General features: G+C 41.4%; 1 protein-coding gene across 1 annotated transcript; it reads right to left on the bottom strand.

The window, feature by feature from the left end:
- Window positions 1-309: 309 nt before the first annotated feature.
- Window positions 310-23,412, bottom strand: LOC114566915 (zinc finger protein 135). The gene is made up of 5 exons (XM_028595769.1): window positions 22,867-23,412; window positions 21,156-21,286; window positions 11,591-11,749; window positions 7,494-7,560; window positions 310-1,358 (listed from the first exon to the last, which is right to left on the bottom strand). Exons 1-5 carry the CDS (start codon window positions 23,153-23,155, stop codon window positions 478-480), a joined length of 1,527 nt encoding a protein of 508 aa, XP_028451570.1. The 5' UTR covers window positions 23,156-23,412; the 3' UTR covers window positions 310-477.
- Window positions 23,413-24,313: the final 901 nt, after the last annotated feature.

The raw sequence follows: 24,313 nt of genomic DNA, 5'->3' as shown, positions 1-24,313 counted from the left end.
CCAAGGCTGAATTTTGGGAAAGAGACTTCAGATACAGTATTAGGAGACCACTAAGGTCTATATAAAAGAGACTTCAGATACAGTATTAGGGGACCACTAAGGTCTATATAAAAGAGACTTCAGATACAGTATTAGGGGACCACTAAGGTCTATATAAAAGAGACTTCAGATACAGTATTAGGGGACCACTAAGGTCTATATAAAAGAGACTTCAGATACAGTATTAGGGGACCACTAAGGCCTATATAAAAGAGACTTCAGATACAGTATTAGGGGACCACTAAGGTCTATATAAAAGCATCCAAAGAGCACCATGTCATGGGACCTTCAAAAACATAAAAATACTCAAATTGATTAATCAACTATCAAAATAATTGGCGATTCATTTCAGAGTTGACATCTGATGGATCAATCTGTGCAGCTCCAGTGTTCATGTTAATTTGTCCCGTCAGGGGGTTCGTCCCTGCGTGACTTGCTCTACTTGGCAGTGTGCAGAGCCTGGTGCCTGATGAGGTTGCTGAGGAAGGAGAAGTTCTTGCCACACTTGGAGCAGTGGAACCTCTTCTCCCCGGTGTGCACGCTCTGGTGGACCTTCAGGTTGGTCGAAGTGGAGAACTGCTTCCCACAGTGGGGGCAGGGGAACGGCCGCTCCCCCGTGTGGACCATCTGGTGGCGCTTGAGGCTGCAGACCTGGCCGAAGCTCTTCCCACACTGGACGCACTGGTACGGCTTCTCCCCTGTGTGGACGCGCTCGTGGATGCGCAGCTGGCACCGGTGGGCATAGCGGCGGGAACAGAAGGTGCAGGCGTAGGGGAGGCAGGGCTGCTGGCACTGGGCTGACACACACTCCTGGTTCTGACTGCTGGATGCTTGGTGAAGGGCCTTCTGACTGGGGAAGAGGGCACTGTCCAACGGCCGGATTCCAGACCAGGAATGCTGGGTTCGCTGTTGCTGGGAGTTCACTGTCCCCATGGCAACCGGGGCATTGTTAAAGGTAGAAAGACTGTAGGCTGTGTTACCTTCAAACGTCCCTTCGCTGCGTGGCTCATTGATCTGAATGCACAGCCGCGGCGGCTGACCTATGAGAGGGCTTACTTCCTCAGCTCTGTCCTCTCCGCCTCGCCCGGACAACAACGGCCCCCCGCAGCCGTCCTCCGCTGCATAAGGGAGGGAGTTAGTCGCAGGGCGTGTCTTAGAAACGGAGGCAAGGGTTGTCCTCGCTTGGCTAAATGGCGAGTTTCCTGCTACGGTTTCTGCTGTGTGTGTGGAGCAAGATGGCTGCGCCCTATCTTCAGTCTCGCTGCTCTCCTGCCATCCCAGCAGCGTTTGGGAGGGACTGCGTTTCTCTGGGGTAACACCTGATGAGCCCACAGCAAAGAAAAAACAGTTAGAAAAAAAAGAGTTGCTGTATTCTTTTTACAAACACTGCACTACATATGACTTTACAAATATAGCGTCTCGTCAGCTTGTTACATGCTTAAGGGGCTGTCCTCAATAGCCAGTACATTAATATAGCAGCAAACAGATATCTAATAAGTAAAGATATAGTGGAGTAATGGTGTCCTGAGCATAAAATGAAGACTCCCTCTGTGTGTGTTGTAATCCGTGCTTCTTTGTAGATCTGCAAAGATTAATCGATTAGTTGTCAACTTATCAAATTAATCACCAACCGGGGACGGTCTGACAATCTGTGCGTTCGGGAAAAGTCCAGAACGGCCATCCAACCGACGGCCGTCGGCACAAAAAAAAGTCTAAACTTATAATAAAGCGATATTAACAGCCAACAGCAGGGGGCGCTAATACGATCACTTACTGTATATGCTACGTGTAAAAGAAACTGAGGAAGAAGAGTAGGCCTACTAGTCTGGCTATCACCAAGGGGGTAATGGTGCGTTCTTTTTGTCCCCCGAAGTCGATCTACGAGTCGTTTTGCAGAGTTACGAACCGGAAGTTGCAAAAAGAACGCCCCCGAGGTTGTATATACAACTCGTCAAGTCGTCTGAACTCAGAGGACAAAGAGTTCACTTTCAAAGATGGCTACGTCGTGCATCATACGTAGTAAACATTGTGGTTATCTACAATTTTAAGCACTTTTGTCTTTGTTGTAACCAAATAAAGAAGTCGTACACATAGCGCTGTATACTGCTACCTATAGGCATGTCTCTACAGTCTTATTAGGAGTTAAACATAGCGCTGTATACTGCTACCTATAGACATGTCTCTACAGTCTTATTAGGAGTTAAACATAGTGCTGTATACTGCTACCTATAGACATGTCTCTACAGTCTTATTAGGAGTTAAACATAGTGCTGTATACTGCTACCTATAGGCATGTCTCTACAGTCTTATTAGGAGTTAAACATAGTGCTGTATACTGCTACCTATAGGCATGTCTCTACAGTCTTATTAGGAGTTAAACATAGTGCTGTATACTGCTACCTATAGGCATGTCTCTACAGTCTTATTAGGAGTTAAACATAGTGCTGTATACTACTACCTATAGACATGTCTCTACAGTCTTATTAGGAGTTAAACATAGTGCTGTATACTGCTACCTATAGACATGTCTCTACAGTCTTATTAGGAGTTAAACATAGTGCTGTATACTGCTACCTATAGACATGTCTCTACAGTCTTATTAGGAGTTAAACATAGTGCTGTATACTGCTACCTATAGGCATGTCTCTACAGTCTTATTAGGAGTTAAATACCTCCTGATTAGTTATTTTGTAGCTTGTGCAGCTGAAATTGGCTAGAGACACTCGGTTGCTATACGACAATGGCTTTAAGCCGAGTCTTGAGCAGAAAGCAGAGCAGTAGCCTAACGTTTACGTTAATCAAAATGTAATTTTCATGTATCTAACTGTGAAATATATTTGTGTAATATGTCAATAACTGGGTGAATAGAATCCTAAATTAAAAAAAGCTACTAGTCGTGATTACAAGACAAAAAGAACGCACCATAAGCTTCGCTTCAGAACTCAAACCTCCTTTTGATGCTACAACAATATCACCTCTCGTTAGCATTCCATTGACTGCCATTCAGTTTGACGTCACTTTGACAGCGAATAACTTTACATCTGAAGCGTTTAAAGACTCTATTTGTCCGTTGTTTAGTTCTAAAGAAACATGACAATGTATAAAAGGCTCCACCTTGTATCTGACGTTATAGCTCCGTAGCAGACGTTTTTGTAAAAACAGGCTAACAATTATGTTACATAGTAGAGGAATTACCGTATAGTACAGGACAAGCTCGCAGGCAGTTTCGACTTACATTAGCTGTTTAAGTTAAATTACTAATGTTAACTAGCATTTTAGTTAGCAATAATTAGCCTGTGCCGATGTTATCTCCTTAAATATACCTACGCTCTCCGTCTCTGCAAGATTGGGAATGATTGAGATTTCTCTTGGCACAGCTACCAGAAGACTTCCAACTTTCAGACACGTTGCTCACGTCACATCTGTGTCGTCTCTCTCAGTTGGAGGCTGCGCAGTAGCGCTCACCGGAAAAGTGCTTCTAATATCCTTCACTGATCTCCATCCAGAGCAACGGGATTCAATTCAATTCAATTTTATTTATAGTATCAAATCATAACATAGGTTATCTCGAGACACTTTACAGATAGAGTAGGTCTAGACCACACTCTATAATTTACAAAGCCCCAACAATTCCAACAATTACAATAATTCCCTCAAGAGCAAGCAGTGCGACAGTGGCGAAGAAAAACTCCCTCTTGGGAAGAAACCTCGGACAGACCCAGGCTCTTGGTAGGCGGTGTCTGAAGGGCCGGTTGGGGGTGTGATGAACAGTGGCAATAGTAGTCACATTAATAATGGAACAGTGACTGGATGTAGCGGGAAGCTGCAGGGTTCAGCAGGAAGCAGCATGACATTGCAGGGCACCGCTGAGCTCAGCAGGGAGTGCAGCAGGACCACGGCGACAGCTGGAACCAGGATCTTGGTGCCAACGTTCTCCAAGGAAATACGCTGGGGGAAAAAACATAAGGACTCCGGGGGAGTAAACTCCCTGGAGTCTCCCCGGGATCTGTTGGTCCATTCTTATATACTATCTATAGCTATCACCAGTCAACAGCCTGGTCATGATGAGGGACAGGCAGGAAAGTTAATTTCACATCAGCAGTGCCAGGAGCAGGACACATTATAGTAAGCTGCCTTTATCCCTATCTTAGCGAATTACATATTCGGCTATCAACATGGGTGTGCATCATGATTATGAAAATGATCGTGCCATTTAGTGCTGTCAAACTTAACGTGTTTAATAATTTCTGTTAGGTTAATTTGAAACATTAAACGCGTTCAAAATTAATTGAGGGTTGACCGCGATTTCACTTCGTCATATATGAGAGGTTGTATTGAGCTCACTTTTGCTGCTGGGATGAAGACTGGTATTGAATTAAATGGAAAACATCAGGCATGCATTGGTACCACTCTAAACGTGCTAACAAACAGGGAAGGGGGCTAAATAATTCACCAAATGTAACCAAAAGTTTAACCAAATAAAAATCCTAGCTTGCACTTTCTGTTCGTCTTTCTGTGGTGGTTGTTTGTGAAAGCTTCACAGACAACATTGATAGGGCCTAGTCATTTTCATCATTTCACAGCCTTAATATGAATCAAAAGTGTAATATGACATTGACAAAAATATTAAATTATTAAATGAAATGCTAATTCTTTAACACAAAGCAACACATATTATATCAATAATAGCTAATAACCTATCTTTAAAATAATTTGTTTATTCAGGTTGAAGATAGTTGCAGCACAAAAGATGACAGGGAGAGTGCAGGGAAGTGCCAGGATGTCCCAGGATGCTCTACATCACAATATTTCACACGGCCCAAGTCAGATAGTCACAGCCTGGAACAATTGTGTGCTTACCACCCTCAGCAAAAGCCTAAACACCGTCTCTACAGAGAGTGCGTAGTACCAACCGCAAATGGCTAATAAACACAACCCCAAATATCATCATTGGTTTTGAGATGTTACTTGCTGTGAATACCTTGTCTGATAGGCTACAGTATTGTGGCATAGTATCAGGACTTCCTGGCTAGTGTCTGTCATGCATGGCTAGTCCAGCCTGCAATCGTTTCCCATTGCATTGAATGGGACACATAGCTAGCTAGCTGCTCCTCCTAACAAGACCCCCGACGTTCACAAAAATGCCTTAATTTGAAATCGGACACAACGGTTAGCTATATAAGACCTTGGGGTAGATGTAACATACATGCCGTGACGAAATTCGAACTGTAAAAATACTATAGTTATGCCGAAAGTGTAGCTAGCTAGCCGCAATCGTTTCCCATTGTATTGAATGGGACACATAGCTAGCTAGCTAGCTGCTCCTCCTTACAAGTCCCCCAACGTTCACAAAAATGCCTTCATTTGAAATCGGACACAACGGTTAGCTTTATAAGACCTTGGGGTAGATGTTATATAATTGGCGTGACGAAATTCAAATTGTAAATATACTATAGTTATGCCGAAAGTGTAGCTAGCTAGCTGCAATCTTTTCCCATTGTATTGAATGGGACACATAGCTAGCTAGCTGCTCCTCCTAACAAGACCCCTCACGTTCATAAAAATGCCTTAAATTCAAACCGGACTGTTAGCTTTTGTTAGCTTTGTAAGACCTTGGGGTAGCTGTGATATAAGTTATATAGTTATGCTGGCAGCCGGCCGCGGAGCCCCGGTAGTGCAGTATCCACAAAGGGTGACTTTGCCTTGGGTATGGAGCCCAGCATGCTGCCGCTTTCTCGTCAGACTGTGTGAGCTCCTAAAGTCCGACACGTCTTACCAAATTTGCAATTAGCCATACATTTTCGTAAACAGCCCATATTTGAGCTTTATATAGTTGATTTCTTGCATAAAAAAGTCTCAGAAGTGAATTTGGTAATGAAACATTGCAGTGTCTGGAATATAATATTCTGTCGCTTCTCTAATGTGTGTGTATGGGGATTCGCTCAAACAATCAGCGTGCGCCTCTAATGTGTGTGTATGGGGATTCGCTCAACCAATCACAGCGCAGCTCATCTAAATATTCATGATCATACCATATTTGGAAGAAAAGCTCTTATTACAAATAGGGCCGAAACACAGGGATCCATAAGGACCAATAAAATATCAACCAGGCCATTTTCAGCGGAGAATTTGCATCAGCTGTGTGCTTGGCCATCAAGTGGTATTTCAGACTGGACGTGCTGCAATGATAGCTCAAAACACATACATCACTATGGTCTTGTCAATGGAACCATTTGGCAACTTTTTAAAAGTAAACTTTCCATTCAGAATCTTATTGGCATCCATTTCGGCGTCTCGCGCTCGCCATCCACTCAAAACGTAACTTTAGCTTACTACTCTTTGGCCGGCTTGCAAGCCCAAACAAGTGTGTGCGGCGTTGGCCTGTTGTTTTGTTTCCGGTCTAGCTAGATCTGGTGTGGTGTTGTAGTTTTTCTAACATTACTAGTTGTTGCAACAGCATGTGAAAAAAACTACAAAGTTTGCTAGGCCAAAAAGAACGTTGATCTTGCGATAAAAAAAGTTACGCCGTTAAAATGGATTTGCGTTAACGCCGTAAATAATGCGTTTAACTGACAGCACTAATATATATTATATATATATACACACTGTATATTACAATGGGTGGTAATGGTGCAGTGGATATGACACATGCCTTTGGTGTGGGAGACCTGGGTTTGATTCCCACTGCGATACATCAATTAATGTGTCCCTGAGCAAAACACTTAACCCCTAGAGGTGTGCGACCTCTGACATATATAGCAATTGTAAATCGCTTTTGATAAAAGCATCAGCTAAATGACATGTAATGTAATTACAATGGTCAGAAATTCAGGTCCAAACATTCAAGTTTCAGAATCGGATTGGTCAAATTTAGATATAAAAATTTAAATAGAAAACTGGTTGATTTACCATAGCCCTGGCAGGCATGTTTGAGTTTCAATTTTCAAGCTGTTTTCTTGGATCACGTGAGTGACAGACTATGGTCTTAAAAAGCCAGAAGTCAGTTTGATTGGATTCAGGCTCTACCCTGTCCTGGGTAGCCCAGATGTTGGTATGTCAATTATTTCAACTTTAATTTTTAAATCTGAATTTGAGCAATCTGAATCTTTTGGGGTTTTTTTTATCTGAATTTGTGACCATTGAAATACCTTTATTTTCTTCAAATTCAGCTCTTGAAATAGCAAGAAATATCTTTTAATTTCAAAAGAGGTGAATTCAGAACAAATACATTCACATACATGGTTTTCAAAGTAAAATACACCGAAATAAAGTATTCAGTGGCTGTTAAAATTCAAATACTTGTGTCTCTTATACTGTATGCTTCCATAGCATTAATCACAGAACAGCTGAGGAGGTGATCATGGACACTTTAAACAAATGGGAGAGCTGGGGTGTGACGTAGCTTGGTGTAGGTTGGAGTGATTGAACGGTGTGACAGAAGAACGGACTGATACCTTGCACTTCATGCATCTTTTCCACCTTGCGCTGAGCGCTGCTCGTGTTTTCCAGACATCTCTGGCCCTGGAAAGAGGAGGCAGGCTTTTAGCTGACACAAAGAACCCACCAGGCTCTGACACAGTAATACGCATTATTTAATATAGGACTCATTGTGTGAGCTCTATGTGCTAGATATAATCAAATTATTGCATTAGGATTTACTTTGTGTACATGTTTTTAACTGAAGAATAGAAATGCATTCCACTGTGACTAAATCAGTAAACCATGACACCATACAAATAAAATATCATTTATTTACACGACACTGTATGTACAGTATACATCAGTACACATGTAAATCCCCCTCTCTTTGGTGAGCTCATAGCTCGGATTAAAAGGATACATTAAATGGCTAAAAAAACATTTACATCTGATGTGATGAATCCAAGTGATGCTAGAACAGTTACTGCTCCCATGCAGTATCCATGTCCACATCAGTATGTATAATCTTTATTTCAATTTGGTAGACAGTGCAATCACAACTGTAATCATACTTGGTTAATGTCTATTTGTTGAATGTGTAGAGAGTTAACACCTACCGAAGTCAAATTCCTTGTGTATGTAAGTATACTTGGCCAATAAAACTTCTGATTCTGATTAATATGAGGAAAGAACAAACAGAATTCTCATTGGTAAACAATATAATTCTAACTCTCATTAGAAAACAGAACAGAATTCTCACTAGAATACTATAAGAAAACTCCTCTTTCAGTCAAATCTTTATTAAATTAGATGGAAAATAGAAATCTTAGAAAAAAAGCACCTTATACCAATATTCTCAGTGCACTTAAGCACTCAAAGACTAAGATTCACAATCCCTCGTCTTTACTGTCAGTAGCTATGTTTCCATCCACACGTTTTTATCTGAATTAAGTGATATCGAATGAAAAATGCCTTATGGAAACAGTAAAATTCAATAGAATTTCATGAATATCGACTCAAAGGAAATACGTTCGGTCTCATCGGATTTTCTCTTGATCAATATACGGCTTATGCGATAAACGCTGATGGAAACGCTATTTGCCGAATAAATAATGAATTGTGATTAAGTTTTAGGTCATTTTATGGTTGCAACCTGCAATAAAACGAAGAAGTTTTAGTTCATTTCCGCCCAGTATTTCCACTCTGTTTGCTCACACGACAGGTGTCAACAAAGACAGATGTAAGTGGACGAACGAGGAGACAAAAGACTTTTTGAATTTAAGCACAATATAACGACTATTTTAGATAGCAAAAATCTAAGAAATGCCATCATTTATCAGGAACTCGCAAAGGAAATGACCAACAAAGGTTACGACAAGCCGTGGGACGTCCTCCGGAGTAAATGGAAGGCGCTCAAACAGCGATACATGTCTCAAAAAAGAGAGTTGTCTCGCAGCGATGCCGGAGGGAAAATAAAAGGCAAGTTCCACCTTTTTGATGAGGTGGATCAGATCCTCGGCCAATGGCCCATCGTAGCTTCCTTGGCTTCTAATATTAACAACTACTTTTGTCTAGCAAAACTTTGTTCGCAAATGTTTGCTTGAATGTTGTGCGATTAAGTGCGAAAATGAATGGAAACACCTTAAAATGTCTCAAATCAATTCGATATACTAATTTAATCACAAAACAGCATGAGACGTCAATACGCACAGGTTTTTATTCACTTTAAAGCTGTTGGATGGAAACATACTTTCACCAGCTTTATTCGCATGAGTTTTTTTACCGAACTTAAGATAATTCGATTGACAAGTGGATGGAAACTTAGCTAGTGTCTGTTCCAGAAAGAGTGAGTGACCTTTGGCACCTGATGAAGAGGGACAGTTTGAAAGGAATAAACATGTTTCGTCGTTTATGACACATAGTGAGTGTGACAGACGCTTGTTCATCTTTTCACAGTAAAATTCCTTATTCATTTTCTCATCAGTTTCATCATATATGATATTAAGACTAGTTTATACATTATATTTTTAAGTCCGACAGCGCATAGAACCACAAGATGTTGAGTTGGGACTCTTGGGCTACCGTGTTTGTGAATAGGCATTTTTACTTTTTTTTTTACTTAACTAAATCTAATGCTAAACTTAGCTTAGCTGTTTATGATGAAGTAAGCTATACAGTATCTCACAAAAGTGAGTACACCCCTCACATTTTAGTAAATATTCTATTATATCTTTTAATGGGACAACACTGAAGAAATTTCACTTTGCTACAATGTAAAGTATTAAGTATACAGCTTGTATAACAGTGTAAATGTGCTGTCCCCTCAAAATAACTCAACACACAGCCATTAATGTCTAAACCGCTGGCAACAAAAGTCAGTACACCCCTATGTTAAATTCCCATAGAGGCAGGCAGATTTTTATTATTAAAGGCCAGTTATTTCATGGATCCAGGATACTATGCATCCTGATAAAGTTCCCTTGGCCTTTGGAATTAAAATAGCCCCACATCATCACATGCCCTTCACCATAGCCCCATATCATCACATGCCCTTCACCATACCTAGAGATTGGCATGGGGTACTTTCCATAAGATCATCTCTCAGTGCAAATCAAAGCAGCTATTAGGCTAACTGACATAAAACCATTTTCCAATTTCTTCAGTGTTGTCCCATTAAAAGACATAATGAAATATTTACTAAAATGTGAGGGGTGTACTCACTTTTGTGAGATACTGTACCTGCACTGAGCATTGCTTCAGCGAATATGTGAGCAAAGAGCAAATTTCTTATCAACATAAGGCAGCTTGTTAAAAAATTATAAATAATAACCCTCCGTGTTTAACAGTAAAACTGTAGCTGTAGTAAAACAGCATTGTGTAAAAAAGGGGGGTTAGCCCTATATTCCCACAGCCCAATGGTCCCACAGCCCAATGGTCCCACATTCCTAAGATTTTTATTAAAATTAGGCCCTATATTAGGGTTAGGTTTGGGTTAAAACGGGTTTTAGGGTTACATTCCAGCTGTAGTCCATTGCTACAGGAGAATAGGTTGGGTGTAATTTGCTACCACAAAGGGGGATAAAATCTGATACAAATTTATGAAAAAGGAAATGTAGGAACATAGGGCCTAATTTTGGAAAAAAATCTTAGAAATGTGGGAACATACGGCCCTGGGAACATAGGGCTGTGGGAATATAGGGCTGTGGGAACATAGGTGCGCTCCCAAAAAAAGCCTTGTCTAGCCCTCGTCAGTGAAAACCCCTGGCTGTAAATCTTTGGTGCGGCAGTGCTGTGGGAGGTCTGCTCTTTGGGCTAAGTGCTGGATCTTCTGGTGCCGCTTGAGGTTGCTGGGATGGGAGAAGCGTCTGTTGCACACGGAGCAGCTGAAGGGCCTCTCCCCAGTGTGCACGTTGCGGTGGATCTCCAGCTGGCTCTGGCACACGAAGCTCTTGCCGCACAGCGTGCAGGTGAAGGGCTTCTCCCTGGTGTGCCTGGCCATGTGCTTCTGCAGGTCGGACTCCAGGAAGAAGCGCTTGGTGCAGCTGGTGCAGCCGTACGGGCGCTCCATGGTGACGGCGTGGTAGAAAGCCAGGTGGAAGCTGCTGGAGAAGGGCTTGTGGTGGCTGTGGTGAACTGAGTTGAACTGGTGGCTCACGGAGGAGTTGATGCTCAACGTAGTTGCTCCACTGGATGTTCTCGGGGTGTCATCGCGAGGGAGAACAGACCATGCCTGCACAGAGGACTGCACCTGCACGGACCCGTGTCCTGCTGATTCCAGCCCAGCACACTGAATCGTGGTTGATGTAGTGTTTTCATGTCCGCCTCTGCCTGCTTCTCTCTGTGTCTGGTCTACAGCTGACCACTCCCACTGCTGTGACACCCCCCCTCCATCAATGACCACCACATCTGACAGGGAGGACTCGGAGGTGTCTAATGCCGCCTTTTCATCTCCCCTGCCGTCCATTACATCATCACAAGAAGCTGGCAAGGCGTCGCAGCTTGGCGCCAGGCTAGCGTCCGAGCTCGGCGGCTCCCTCTCCCATGCTCTGACATCGCTTTCAGCGGCGTCACTGCTGCTGCTGTCAGTTTCAGCTGTCCTGTCGACAACAAAGGTGACGTCAGATCCACTGACCTCCGTTTCGCTGCGGCGTCCGGCGTCCGGCAAGGCAGCGGGGAGTGCTGTGGCGGTGCAGGCGTCTACTGGCCCCTCGTGGTTGGTGGCTCCGGTCTCCATCGTTCCCTCCACCTTGACGATCAGCAGCTCCCCCACCTCCTCCTCAGGTTCTGCTGACTGAGAGGACAAACTGATTACATATACACACACATATATATATATATATATATATATATATCAGTCTCTAAGTTTTGCCAAACTATGTGTGTGTGTATGTGTGTGTATATATATGTATGTGTATATATATATGTATGTATGTATAATAAAAAATATTACTCATCTTTTATTTACATTTGAACAAAAAGTGGCATCTCCAAATTATTCATACCCTTTGAAAACTGTCACAGTCTATGGGAAAATCCAAAGTTCTATACCATTCCAAATAGTCCAAGCTGTTGTAAAGCATCCTAATTACCCTGATTCAATGGGAACAGCTGTTTTAATCAAGTCAACAGGAGAAAAACAGAAGCTCTCTGCTGTTGGTTTGTGGCCAGTCATGGCTAAGACAAAGGAGCTCAGTGAGGACCTGCGGCTGCGCATTGTGGCTGCTCATAAGTCAGGAAAGGACTATAAGACCATATCTAAATGTTTTGGAGTTTCAGTGGCTACAGTGCAAAGTATTATTAAAAAATACAAGACGTTCCGCACTGTGAAAACTTTCAGGGGACGTGGTCGGAAGCCAAAAGTGACACCTGTGCTGGCCGGCCAGGAGGATAGTGAGAGAGGTAAAAAAAGAATCCAAGGATCACCATCCTGAAGAATCTGGACTCTGCTGGTGGCAACATCTCAAGGCAGACCGTCCAACGGATACTACACACCGCTGCGTTCCATGGACCCAGACCAAGGAGTACACCACTTCTCCAGATAAGGCCCACAAAAGCCCGCTTGGCCTTTGCAAATGCTCATCTGGACAAAGAAGAAGACTTCTGGTCTTCTGAACATTTACCATACATTGATTTCAAAGAAGTGGTTCCAATCACTACAAAGTTTCCAGGTGCCGGATGTGACGGCGCGGCGCGTGATGGTTGGGTTCAGTTATAAACTAGTCAAACGAAGGTGAAAACAATGACTACATAACATTATCAGATCATTTAGAAAGAACTAACGATTTACATATTAAACAAATTAAACTAAAAGATGATGCAGATGAAAATAATGCGACACTATGCCGCATCTGCCACAACTTCAGGGTAGTTATTGAGGCTGCACGATATGAGGAAAATATGCGATATGCCCTAACGTTGAATATCACAATAATGATAGAACTCAAGATAAATAAACAAATATTAAAATGTACTCAGTTCTGGCTTTCTGCTGCTTTCAGTATTCTGCTGAATTACAACAACTTGCTCGTTGAATTTACAACAAATGACAGGAAAGTGGAACCATGATGCGCTTTGTCAATTAAATATAATTTTTTTTGTGCCAAATGTCAAGCGGTTCAGCAGATAAAATACCTGTAATAATATATATAAATACAGAAAGTTATTATAAATCTCAACACTGTTCCCTCCTAACTCCTGTTTAATCATATAAGACTAGAGCTATCTAAAGTTAATTCTTGTTAATTTTGTTGGTTAGATCATTGCTCGTTTTTTGAAGTGTTTTAATTTGTGTTTTGGCGATCCTAAACATGCTGTTCTGTACTATAGCTACATGTCCTTTGCACTCATTAAGAGGAGGGGGCAGGGGGGGGGCTGGTCTGTGGGCGCTGTACAAAATACACCGTTGTTTGGAGGAAAAAGTATAATTCGGATTTCATCTACCTGGATGGGTCTCAATCCTACCAAGTAGAACATATGTATGGGAAACACAAATCCTGTTATACTGAATAGCCTCCGTATTTGGAAATTGTCTCATAAATTGTTAGGCTACAAAAATACCCCCTCCCTTTTATCACAAATTTGGAGAAATCAAGTTTTTTTTCTGCTGTACGGAAGATACATTTAAACTTTGGTATAATAAAAGGTATAAGGGAAATGTTTCATTTGTTTGAAAATGGGATTTTTTTTCATTCACTGAGCTTCAGCAGAAATATGGACTTCCTTCTTCCCATTTGTTTAGACATCTTCAAATAAGGCATGTAGTCAATTCTGAGCACGGCTCTTTGCAAGAACCTGAGCCATCAACAATTTATGTCATAATTAACAATAGGGAGAAGAACAAGGATAAACTTATCTCAAGGAAGATTTATAGTGCCCTTATTGCAAGCTCAATGGTAAATACAGACTATTTAAGACCGAAGTGGGAACAAGATCTTCATATGGAAATATACCAAAAAGATTGGTCTTTTATTTACAGGAAAGTACATAAAAGCGGTTATAATTTAAGGCATATATTAGCACTATTTAAGATAATGCACTGGGTTTGTTATACTTCATAGAAATTAAATAAAATCAACAGTGAGATATCATTCCTCTGTCGGCGCCTTTTTTTCATATGCTTTGGTCGTGACTCGTGAACAACTTTGTTATTTTGAAAATTTGTCATCCAGCTGATATCTCAGTTTTTACACGTATCAGAGGCCCGTTCCAGAAAGCAGGTTTAGTGAAAACTCTGAGTTTGTTAACCCTGAGATGAGGGAAACTCTGGGTTTTCCGTTCTGGGTTTTCCGTTCTGAGTCTGTGAAGAAATAGAGGTTTTCTTCAAGAAACCTCGAGTCAGTTACCTGTGAACCTAACCTGGTCGGGAGCAGGTTTTCTTCAAGAAACCTCGAGTTTCTCTCAGTGTCCTCCCTATAAGAGGAAGGAGATTGAGAGAAACGGGGGAAAAAAAACTGAGTTTCTCTCATTCAAACTCATTTCCTCATTCGTTCATTCAGTCTGTATCAGGCACATTTTAATTCAGTTTTATCTGCATGAATAAAAAAATTTATTGGTTTATATTAGGCAGATTACAAAACGTGTCATGTCCTTTTGTCGACGATCCCATTGATGAAAAAGCTGTATTAATTCACAGAGAGTTTACGTCAGTATTGAGTCCCGACTATAGATGTATTTTCATTTCCACATAACCGATTTGAGAGGTATTTTTTATCACAGTCCATTAGATATGTAGATACCTTATCCGTCCTCATATCATTAACATCCGCCATCGTGGACAGGTCCATTAGATATGTAGATACCTTATCCGTCCTCCTCACTAACATATCACTAGATACCTTATCAACATCAACCATCGTGGACAGGTCCATTAGATATGTAGATACCTTATCATCCTCATATCATTAACATCAGCCATCGTGGACAGGTCCATTAGATATGTAGATACCTTATCCGTCCTCATATCACTAACATCAACCATCGTGGACAGGTCCATTAGATATGTAGATACCTTATCCGTCCTCATATCACTAACATCAACCATCGTGGACAGGTCCATTAGATGTGTAGATACCTTATCCGTCCTCATATCACTAACATCAACCATCGTGGACAGGTCCATTAGATGTGTAGATACCTTATCCGTCCTCATATCACTAACATCAACCATCGTGGACAGGTCCATTAGATATGTAGATACCTTATCCGTCCTCATATCACTAACATCAACCATCGTGGACAGGTCCATTAGATATGTAGATACCTTATCCGTCCTCATATCACTAACATCAACCATCGTGGACAGGTCCATTAGATATGTAGATACCTTATCCGTCCTCATATCACTAACATCAACCATCGTGGACAGGTCCATTAGATATGTAGATACCTTATCCGTCCTCATATCACTAACATCAACCATCGTGGACAGGTCCATTAGATGTGTAGATACCTTATCCGTCCTCATATCACTAACATCAACCATCGTGGACAGGTCCATTAGATATGTAGATACCTTATCCGTCCTCATATCACTAACATCAACCATCGTGGACAGGTCCATTAGATATGTAGATACCTTATCCGTCCTCATATCACTAACATCAACCATCGTGGACAGGTCCATTAGATATGTAGATACCTTATCCGTCCTCATATCACTAACATCAACCATCGTGGACAGGTCCATTAGATATGTAGATACCTTATCCGTCCTCATATCACTAACATCAACCATCGTGGACAGGTCCATTAGATATGTAGATACCTTATCCGTCCTCATATCACTAACATCAACCATCGTGGACAGGTCCATTAGATATGTAGATACCTTATCCGTCCTCATATCACTAACATCAACCATCGTGGACAGGTCCATTAGATATGTAGATACCTTATCCGTCCTCATATCACTAACATCAACCATCGTGGACAGGTCCATTAGATATGTAGATACCTTATCCGTCCTCATATCACTAACATCAACCATCGTGGACAGGTCCATTAGATATGTAGATACCTTATCCGTCCTCATATCACTAACATCAACCATCGTGGACAGGTCCATTAGATATGTAGATACCTTATCCGTCCTCATATCACTAACATCAACCATCGTGGACAGGTCCATTAGATATGTAGATACCTTATCCGTCCTCATATCACTAACATCAACCATCGTGGACAGGTCCATTAGATGTGTAGATACCTTATCCGTCCTCATATCACTAACATCAACCATCGTGGACAGGTCCATTAGATGTGTAGATACCTTATCCGTCCTCATATCACTAACATCAACCATCGTGGACAGGTCCATTAGATATGTAGATACCTTATCCGTCCTCATATCACTAACATCAACCATCGTGGACAGGTCCATTAGATATGTAGATACCTTATCCGTCCTCATATCTAACATCAACCATCGTGGACAGGTCCATCAACCACCTTATCCGTCCTCATATCACTAACATCAACCATCGTGGACAGGCTTTAACATCCCAGCAGATTCTTTGTGTCGCATTATGTTTTTTGCAAACAGCAGTTTTCTTTACAACAGTTTAGCATAGCCTACTGTAATAGTAAAGCCACTGTATGCAGAACAATCAGAAAAGTGTGACTCGCTCTGAAACGTTTTTTAAATGTTTTTGTAGTGTTCCCTGGACAGTAGAGCCGTTAAAAAGAAATTCATCATTATAAATTATAGTTCTGTTAATGATCATGGTGCTGCAGCCTCAGAATGGGATTAGTATAGTTTACTTTTTCGCCCGCAGGATTGCACCTAAAAGAAATTATAGGTGTAATACAATTCCAGTTTTTACCAGTAATATTATAAGTTAACTGTGATTAAATATAAAATTAATACACTGTGAATGCGTACGCATTGACTCGAGCAGCAATTTTCTCCCACACCAATTCTCTCTCTTTTGCAGCAGCAGCCGCTGTCTTGCTTTTTTAACAAAATACATGTTCAAACTGTTTCCGCCGACCCGTTTGTTTGTGGTTGTTACCATGGTGAATCATAGAATCATGGCTCCATTCATGCTGCCTTTTGTGCACGCGCGTAACCCTGAGTGAACATACTCCGAGTTGATTGAACCAACTCATATCAGCTGTTCTGGAACTGAAAACTTGGAGTTTCCCATCTCGGGGTAAATCAACTCAGACATCAGGGTTAGACTCAGAGTTGGTTAAACCGCCTACCTGGAACGGACCCCAGTTCTCCTTTCACCTCGTTTATGTCTTTTGGAAATTAATTTGTCTGACCAGTGGAATAAATATGGAAGTATGTACATTAGTGCTGTCAAATGATTAAAATATTTAAAGCGCATTAATGTCATAGTTAACTAGCAATTAATCGCCCATTTTTATCTATTCTAAATGTCCCTTTTGATTTCTTTTTGTCCCATTATTTTTTTTTTCTCATTTTAAAGCTCTTATCAACATGGAAAAGTGGAACGGCTTGCTTTGTGCTTTTGTTGCTTGGCTTTGACGAGGGGGGGGGCGGAAAATTGGCATCAGCTGTGTGCTTGGCCATCAAGTGGTATTTCAGACTGGACGTGCTGCAATGATAGCTCAGTTCACAACGACAAAACAAACAGATCACTTTGCTCTTGTCAATGGAACCATTTGGCAACTTTTTAAAAGTAAACTTTCCATTCAGAATCTTATTGGTGTCCATTTCGGCGTCTCACGCTCGCCATCGACTCAAAACATACCGTTAGCCTACTTACTCTTTGGCCGGCTCGCAAGCCCAAACAAGCGTGTGCGGCGTGCTTGTTGTTTAGTTTCCGGTCAAGCTAGATCTGGTGTGATGTTGTAGTTTTCTAACGTTACTAGTTGTTGCAACAGCATGTGAAAAAAAACTACAAAGTTTGCTGGGCCAAAAAGAACGTTAATCTTGCGATAAAAAAAGTGACGCTGTTAAAATGGGTTTGTGTTAACGCCGTTAATAACGCATTTAACTGACAGCACTAGTGTACATAGATCTTGCTTTGATGGCAGCTAGGAAATGCATAGCTTTAAAATGGAAGGCTTCCAAACCCCCAGCAATAGTCCACTGGTGGAATGAACTCTCAAGCTACTTTGTTATGGACAGCATTTATTATAAGAGTAAAGACAGAACCTGACTCTTTGAAGATATGGCAGTCTCATAGAGAATTTGACTTTATGAATTCCTACATTATTGTAAGGGACTATGACAGTGTTATCTGAGTGTGTATTTATTGTGTTGTTTGATCCATTTGTTGAGTTGGTTTGTTTTGTGTTTTTATTTATTTGCATGTCTTGTCTGTTTTGTAGTTTTGTGAATGACGTGAAATATGAGGAATGATTTTAAGTCCCGCCCCTACCGGAGGGGAAAAGAACTCGTCAATTTCGTCTGCTAGCAAACAACAGAAAAAATGCCCAACGCTAAGCTAACGTTATGTCCGACGTTACGTTTCTTAGCTTAACGTACAGACATATAGTAAGCCTAAATCTGACATATCAGGGCTCTAGAGTGCGACCACAATGTGTAAGGGTGCGACTAAGATGTTTCCTAGGTCGCACCGGTGCACCTAACGTCCTAGCATCCGCTGCCGCTCCACGAACGAAGCGATATCGTTTATATCGATATGGTTTAATGTTGAGTTACATGACCCATTCCTTCTGTAAAGCCGTGCCTGTGTTTGGATCTCTCCTCTGCGCAGCCCCCCACCCCCCTTTCACTCACACACTGGCCGGCTCACCTGCAACATGGAGAGACGCAGCGCTGCCGGTCCACATGCTGACATTCGTTTACAGTTTTAATTGTTATTAACGCAGCTGTATATTGTTAAGTATGAGAGGGAAACCTGTATTGGTACCAGTGTTTCCACTGGTAACTCTCTGTTATTGCGGCCGCCATGGCGAAAAACCCATAAGAAGTTATTGAATGGAACTAACTTTAGTTCGTTGAGTAATAGCGTGTGAGACGGAGCCTGCTGGACCTGGGCGAGAGAAGTGACCCATGGCCACATTATCATAGTTCATAAAAATGCAGCGCAGTGACTATACAGACATTTCATAGCCTACACAAGACGTGTGTAACGCCACTGACCCGCATTCGACCCGTGCTGGACCCATTCATAATGAGTCAGCCGTCACTCTGTGAGTAGAATACGCTTCAGTCCATCGTACTCCCCCTCTCTCCTATATATGAGCTACTGGGCTATCCAGGTCTGTTATTGAAAACAAGTGAAGGAGCTTTCTCAGAGATATACAGTACAGGCCAAAAGTTTGGACACACCTTCTCATTCAATGTGTTTCTTTATTTTCATGACTATTTACATTGTAGATTCTCACTGAAGGCATCAAAACTATGAATGAACACATATGGAATTATGTACTTAACAAAAAAGGGTGAAATAACTGAAAACATGTCTTATATTTTAGATTATTCAAAGTAGCCACCCTTTGCTTTTTTATTAATAAGGGAAATAATTCCACTAATGAACCCTGACAAAGCACACCTGTGAAGGTAAAACCATTTCAGGTGACTACCTCATGAAGCTCATTGAGAGAACACCAAGGGTTTGCAGAGTTATCAAAAAAAGCAAAGGGTGGCTACTTTGAGGAATCTAAAATATAAGACATGTTTTCAGTTATTTCACACTTTTTTGTTAAGTACATAATTCCATATGTGTTCATTCATAGTTTTGATGCCTTCAGTGAGAATCTACAATGTAAATAGTCATGAAAATAAAAAGGAAACGCATTGAATGAGAAGGTGTGTCCAAACTTTTGGCCTGTACTGTATATTTTTTAAATATATCCCAGGCTATTTATTTCAGATAATTTACATGTGTTGCAACTGTATATTTTCAAATTGGGAAGGAAACTCTGTCTTTGCATTTTATTTTAAATCACATCTGTTTTAATAAAAGAGCTTGTGAAAAGTGGCTTTGACTTAAAACTGAACATTTAGCCCACTTTGTAAAAAAATATAAACTAAAGATAGAGATATATATATATTGTGTATCGCCCTTCAGCCGAAAAATAAAGAGATATGATCTTTAGTTCTGGACTAGTGGAAGATCTGAGAAGAATCAGTGTGGAGGGGTATAGTATAATTGTGCTTCAAATAAAAAATATTACTCATTCTTTTTGAAAATAATTGACATGACATATATGAATGTATATGGAGTGTGATAAAAAGGTGACCTTGAAATTGTGGCGTTATTGGCGACGCGAGAAAAAACATTTGGGTGCACCTACATTTTGTGCTGGTGCACCTAAATAAAAAAAGTTTGGTGCACCAGTGCGACCAAGGCAAAAAGTTAGTCTGGAGCCTTGCATATGGATATTTGACTTGGTAACAAAATGCTCGCTGCACACATAACATTGGGCATAACGTTGTACTTGGAAGTCGGATATTTCAAGTACAAAGTCGGAAACACACCCCCTGACCTCGGATTTCCGAGCTTGGAACTCAGGCAACCCCCGTGTACGGCGAGCTAAAAATCCAACATGGCTGCTCCGTGCATCAGCAGTAGTGAAAGCCGTAGTAACATACAGTTATTGGCACTTCTGGGTTATTTGTGACTCATTAAATCAGTCGTACACACAGCGCTGTTCAACCTTTATCTGTGGACATGTTTGTATGCACACAAAAAAACAGCGTTGTTATCAACTGGCATTGCTAACAATGGCTAACCTGGCTAGAGCTACCCCACAATGAAAACTCGGACTTGTAAATGGAAACGCATTCAACTCGGGCTCGGGTGTGACGTCATTCCCGGTCAACGGAACACACCATTAGTGTCAGGTTCCCACAGTCTCCCCATTCTCCGCGCTGATTCCTCACGTCTGTTTTTGTCTTAATAAAAGCTCAGGTTTCCGGGTTGGCAGCTTATAAAAACTTAAGTCATAGGTTATTTACCCTGTTAGTAGTGAATATCACCACACTGCAGCTTTACAAGCATTTTTCTATTGTTTGCTAGCGAAAGAAAATCGACGAGGAGACTCCTTCATGCAATACAAGTCAATGTAGAGCAGAGAGTCGTCTTCCCCTTGGGTGGGCGTGGCTTCCAGAGTATGACGCGATCCGCTCTGTCTCTGTAAGTCATAAACTCCGCCCCTTCCATGTTAGCAGATAGGACATGGGCCGAACTAAACGTACACATCAAATGCCCCCCCACGCCCTCATCATCATTACTGGTGCACTGTGGAATAACTACCTCAGTTTTGGTGGTGGTGACGACCTCCTGGTCAGGACCCCGGTCCAGGTTGATAGGCTGGATCTTCTGCACAGACTGCGGAGTCCCCGGGTCTCGGTTCAAAAACCTGGTCCTGCCTTGCAGAGAGGGGCCTAGTGGACCAATAGAAGAAGAATAATTGGTTAAAGGGTAATTTTGTTTTTTTGTACATACAAGTTCAGATTGTTTGTTCGGCAAGTCCTCACGTCCTATTCTACAAGCTCTCACATTTTGCCCCCTATTTACCTTCTTAATGGGTCTTTTTTTTTCAACATGGACCCCATTTCCCCATGCATCTGTGTCTAATAGATCGATGTGAACCAAAATCTTTGTATTTGGTCCAGCATTGAGCGAGATGGCAGTGACAGGCCTGCGCGAACCGAACGGTAATGTAACCTAATGGGGCAATTGTGCACCCTCGATTTTTGTCCATTAAAAAGGGATTATTTTTGCCACGGACAGGCTCAGATTGTTATTAAAAGTTTCTGACAACATTATCGATTTCACGAGGTGACTTCTTGTCCGAAGCCAGCGGTGTGGACTTCTTTTCACCATGTTGGAAAAAAAACAAAAAAAGATCCATTAAGAAGGTAAATATGGGGCAAAATGTGAGAGCTTGTAGAATAGGACGTGAGAACTTGCAGAACAATCTGAACTTGTATGTTAAAATTTGCCCTAGTAAAAGATATTCACACGTGTGATCTGAATTTGAAGTCACAGAAAGAAAAAAAAACACACGAGAGCTTATAAAAAAAAAAGAAAAATGAACTTGTAAGTTAAAATTTGCACTCCTAGAACATGTTCATACACCTGTATTCTGAATGTGAAGTCACAGAAAAAAATATTCACAAATGTGTAGATTGGTATTTACATGAACACAATGACAGCTGCAAACTTGTAATGCAACATTTACTAACCAGCCTCTGGTTAGGGCTGGGCAATATATCAATATATTGATATTGTGATATGAGACTGGATATCGTCTTAGATTTTGGATATCGTAATATTGTGATATGACACAAGTCTTGTCTTTTCCTGGTTTAAAAAGGCTGCATTACAGAAAAGTGATGTCATTATTTTAACTTACCAGACAGTTCTAGCTTTTCTATCATTTGCCTTTACTCACGTAGTTATTATATATACATTAATGATGATTATTTATCACCAATTACCAATTACAATTTATTTGTAAGCACCAATTGTCAACCCTACAATATCGCCGCAATATCGATATCAAGGTATTTGGTCAACAATATCGTGATATTAGAATTTTTCCATATCGCCCAGCTCTAGCCTCTGTTCCATTTTCCATCACAACCACAACTCGAATCTGTCACGGCAACTTCACATACTGTATGTGCTCTCTCTCTCGCATCACAAAGTGGCGAGTCTGCGCACTTTTACAACACTTCTTGCAATACATTTGGTGCCGAACTAATTAGTAGCCTACCCGTGGACTTAGGCTGTGGAGCTCTGAGCCAACAGAACGGGGAAAGCAGGGTTTCTATCGCCGGATGAGGGACGACTCTGCCCGGCTTATTTATGTAGCATGGAAGCTTGGTGGAATTAGCAAGAAAGCGTTAGCTAACTCACCAACCAGCCCGCTTCTAAATAAATAACGATTTCATTATCTACACACTATTTAACAGTCAAACTGAAACACTGTCTGTGAACGTTACATACAGTAGGCTACCTGCCAGTGAGGCCCTATTCTGCCGGTTGAGGAGGCGGACCCCGGCGAAGCGGCTGCAGAGAGAGCCCTCCGATCCCTTCACTCTCTCCGCTCGGTACCTGGCGATGTGTAGCTCCAGCAGTTTGATTTTCCTGCGCAGAACCTCGTTCTCCTTCTGGCTCCGGGACATCTCCAGATGAACCACCGCGTATCCGTCGTCCACAACTTTACAAATTTCTGCAACGGCCGCGTTAGCCAGCACCTCCATGATGGAGGCGATCTGAGAATGGAAGTCCATGGCAGTCGACATTGTCACGGCGAGCTTGAAACGCTTGACGTTAGCCTTTTGGATGGACCGAGCAGACTTTTGTCTTTAAAACGACACTGGTAGCTCTTAAACGTTGCAGTGCTATCTGAAATGCATAACTAGGTGGGTTTTTTTAAAAAACTTTTTCAATATAACGGCGAAAAACGTGAGCTCCCAGGCTGCAGAGTCTTTGTTGATATGACGGCTGGCTGCACAGTATGGTGTTTTTCCAGTATGAACTACAGTACAGCGCCCCCTCTGTTCAGGAGCGGACCTGCCATACAGTATCCAGAGAATTTCTAATAAGGGGAGAAGTTCTACTCTCGCGATACTTCCGCCTTCTAAACTGGTTGCAGTTCCACTCTTGATCCATATGGGGCGGCCGCTCACAGGCGAGTGCAGAATGAATGGGGAAATTTGAGTACACATCAGATATTAAGGTAGCTTTCTTATTGGATATCAGTTTAAGAGACTCAAAGTACATGTCAAATTCAACCTGGAATAATTTGAAGCACAGTGTTGATCTGGAAAATGTTTGCCTTATGGATATGGAACTTACCTAATAAAATAAAGAGATTTACAATATTAGATAACTTTCTATATTTACATTCAAAATAGGTACTAATATGTTTCCCTTCAAGTGTGATTGTATGTTTTGTTTTAGATACCATATAATCTTCAAAGCTTTTCCAGAATGCAATACAGAATGAACAACCATAAAAAAAGATGGGTTAACAACTCTTGTTCTGTTTTACAAAAACTACAATAGTTATCAACAGGCATGAATTTTGAGACAAATAGGTTTGTAGGATAGCCTATATATTATGTAATATTTTCAAATGTAATTCCCTAACTTTGTTTGTGATACAATATCTAAAGGGAACCAGCCATGCCCTATGCCCGTTAACATCAGTAAAATGAGAATTCCAGAAGGCTTTTTTGTTCTAAAAAGCCTTTTAAAATGTCAATGACGTCATACACATATACGGCCAGAGATACTGCTTTTACGGCAAGCTCTGAGTCACTTCCTTTTTTCTCTCGATGCATTGACAACACAGCTGACAGGTTAGGCTCTCCCTGTCAATAAACGTGCTAGAAAGAGGTTTGGTTTGCTAATGTTTTAAAGACAACGCCGAAATATTCACTCTGACATTCTGGTTC

Source organism: Perca flavescens, chromosome 2 (genome assembly GCF_004354835.1).
Source record: "Perca flavescens isolate YP-PL-M2 chromosome 2, PFLA_1.0, whole genome shotgun sequence".
Classification (NCBI taxonomy): Eukaryota; Metazoa; Chordata; class Actinopteri; order Perciformes; family Percidae; genus Perca; species Perca flavescens.
The sequence above is the reverse complement of the archived record's forward strand: the minus strand, read 5'-3'. Positions and strand labels throughout refer to the sequence as shown.

What these genes read in the sequence shown, in the direction of transcription:
- LOC114566915 (XM_028595769.1), bottom strand. Translation starts at nt 23,155, where the DNA reads ATGTCGACTGCCATGGACTTCCATTCTCAGATCGCCTCCATCATGGAG. An exon ending in GAATAGGGCCTCACTGGCAG is followed by an intron (nt 21,287 to 22,866) that starts GTAGCCTACTGT and finishes TTGGTCCACTAG; the next exon opens with GCCCCTCTCTGCAAGGCAGG. An exon ending in TCACCACCACCAAAACTGAG is followed by an intron (nt 11,750 to 21,155) that starts GTAGTTATTCCA and finishes TTGTCCTCTCAG; the next exon opens with TCAGCAGAACCTGAGGAGGA.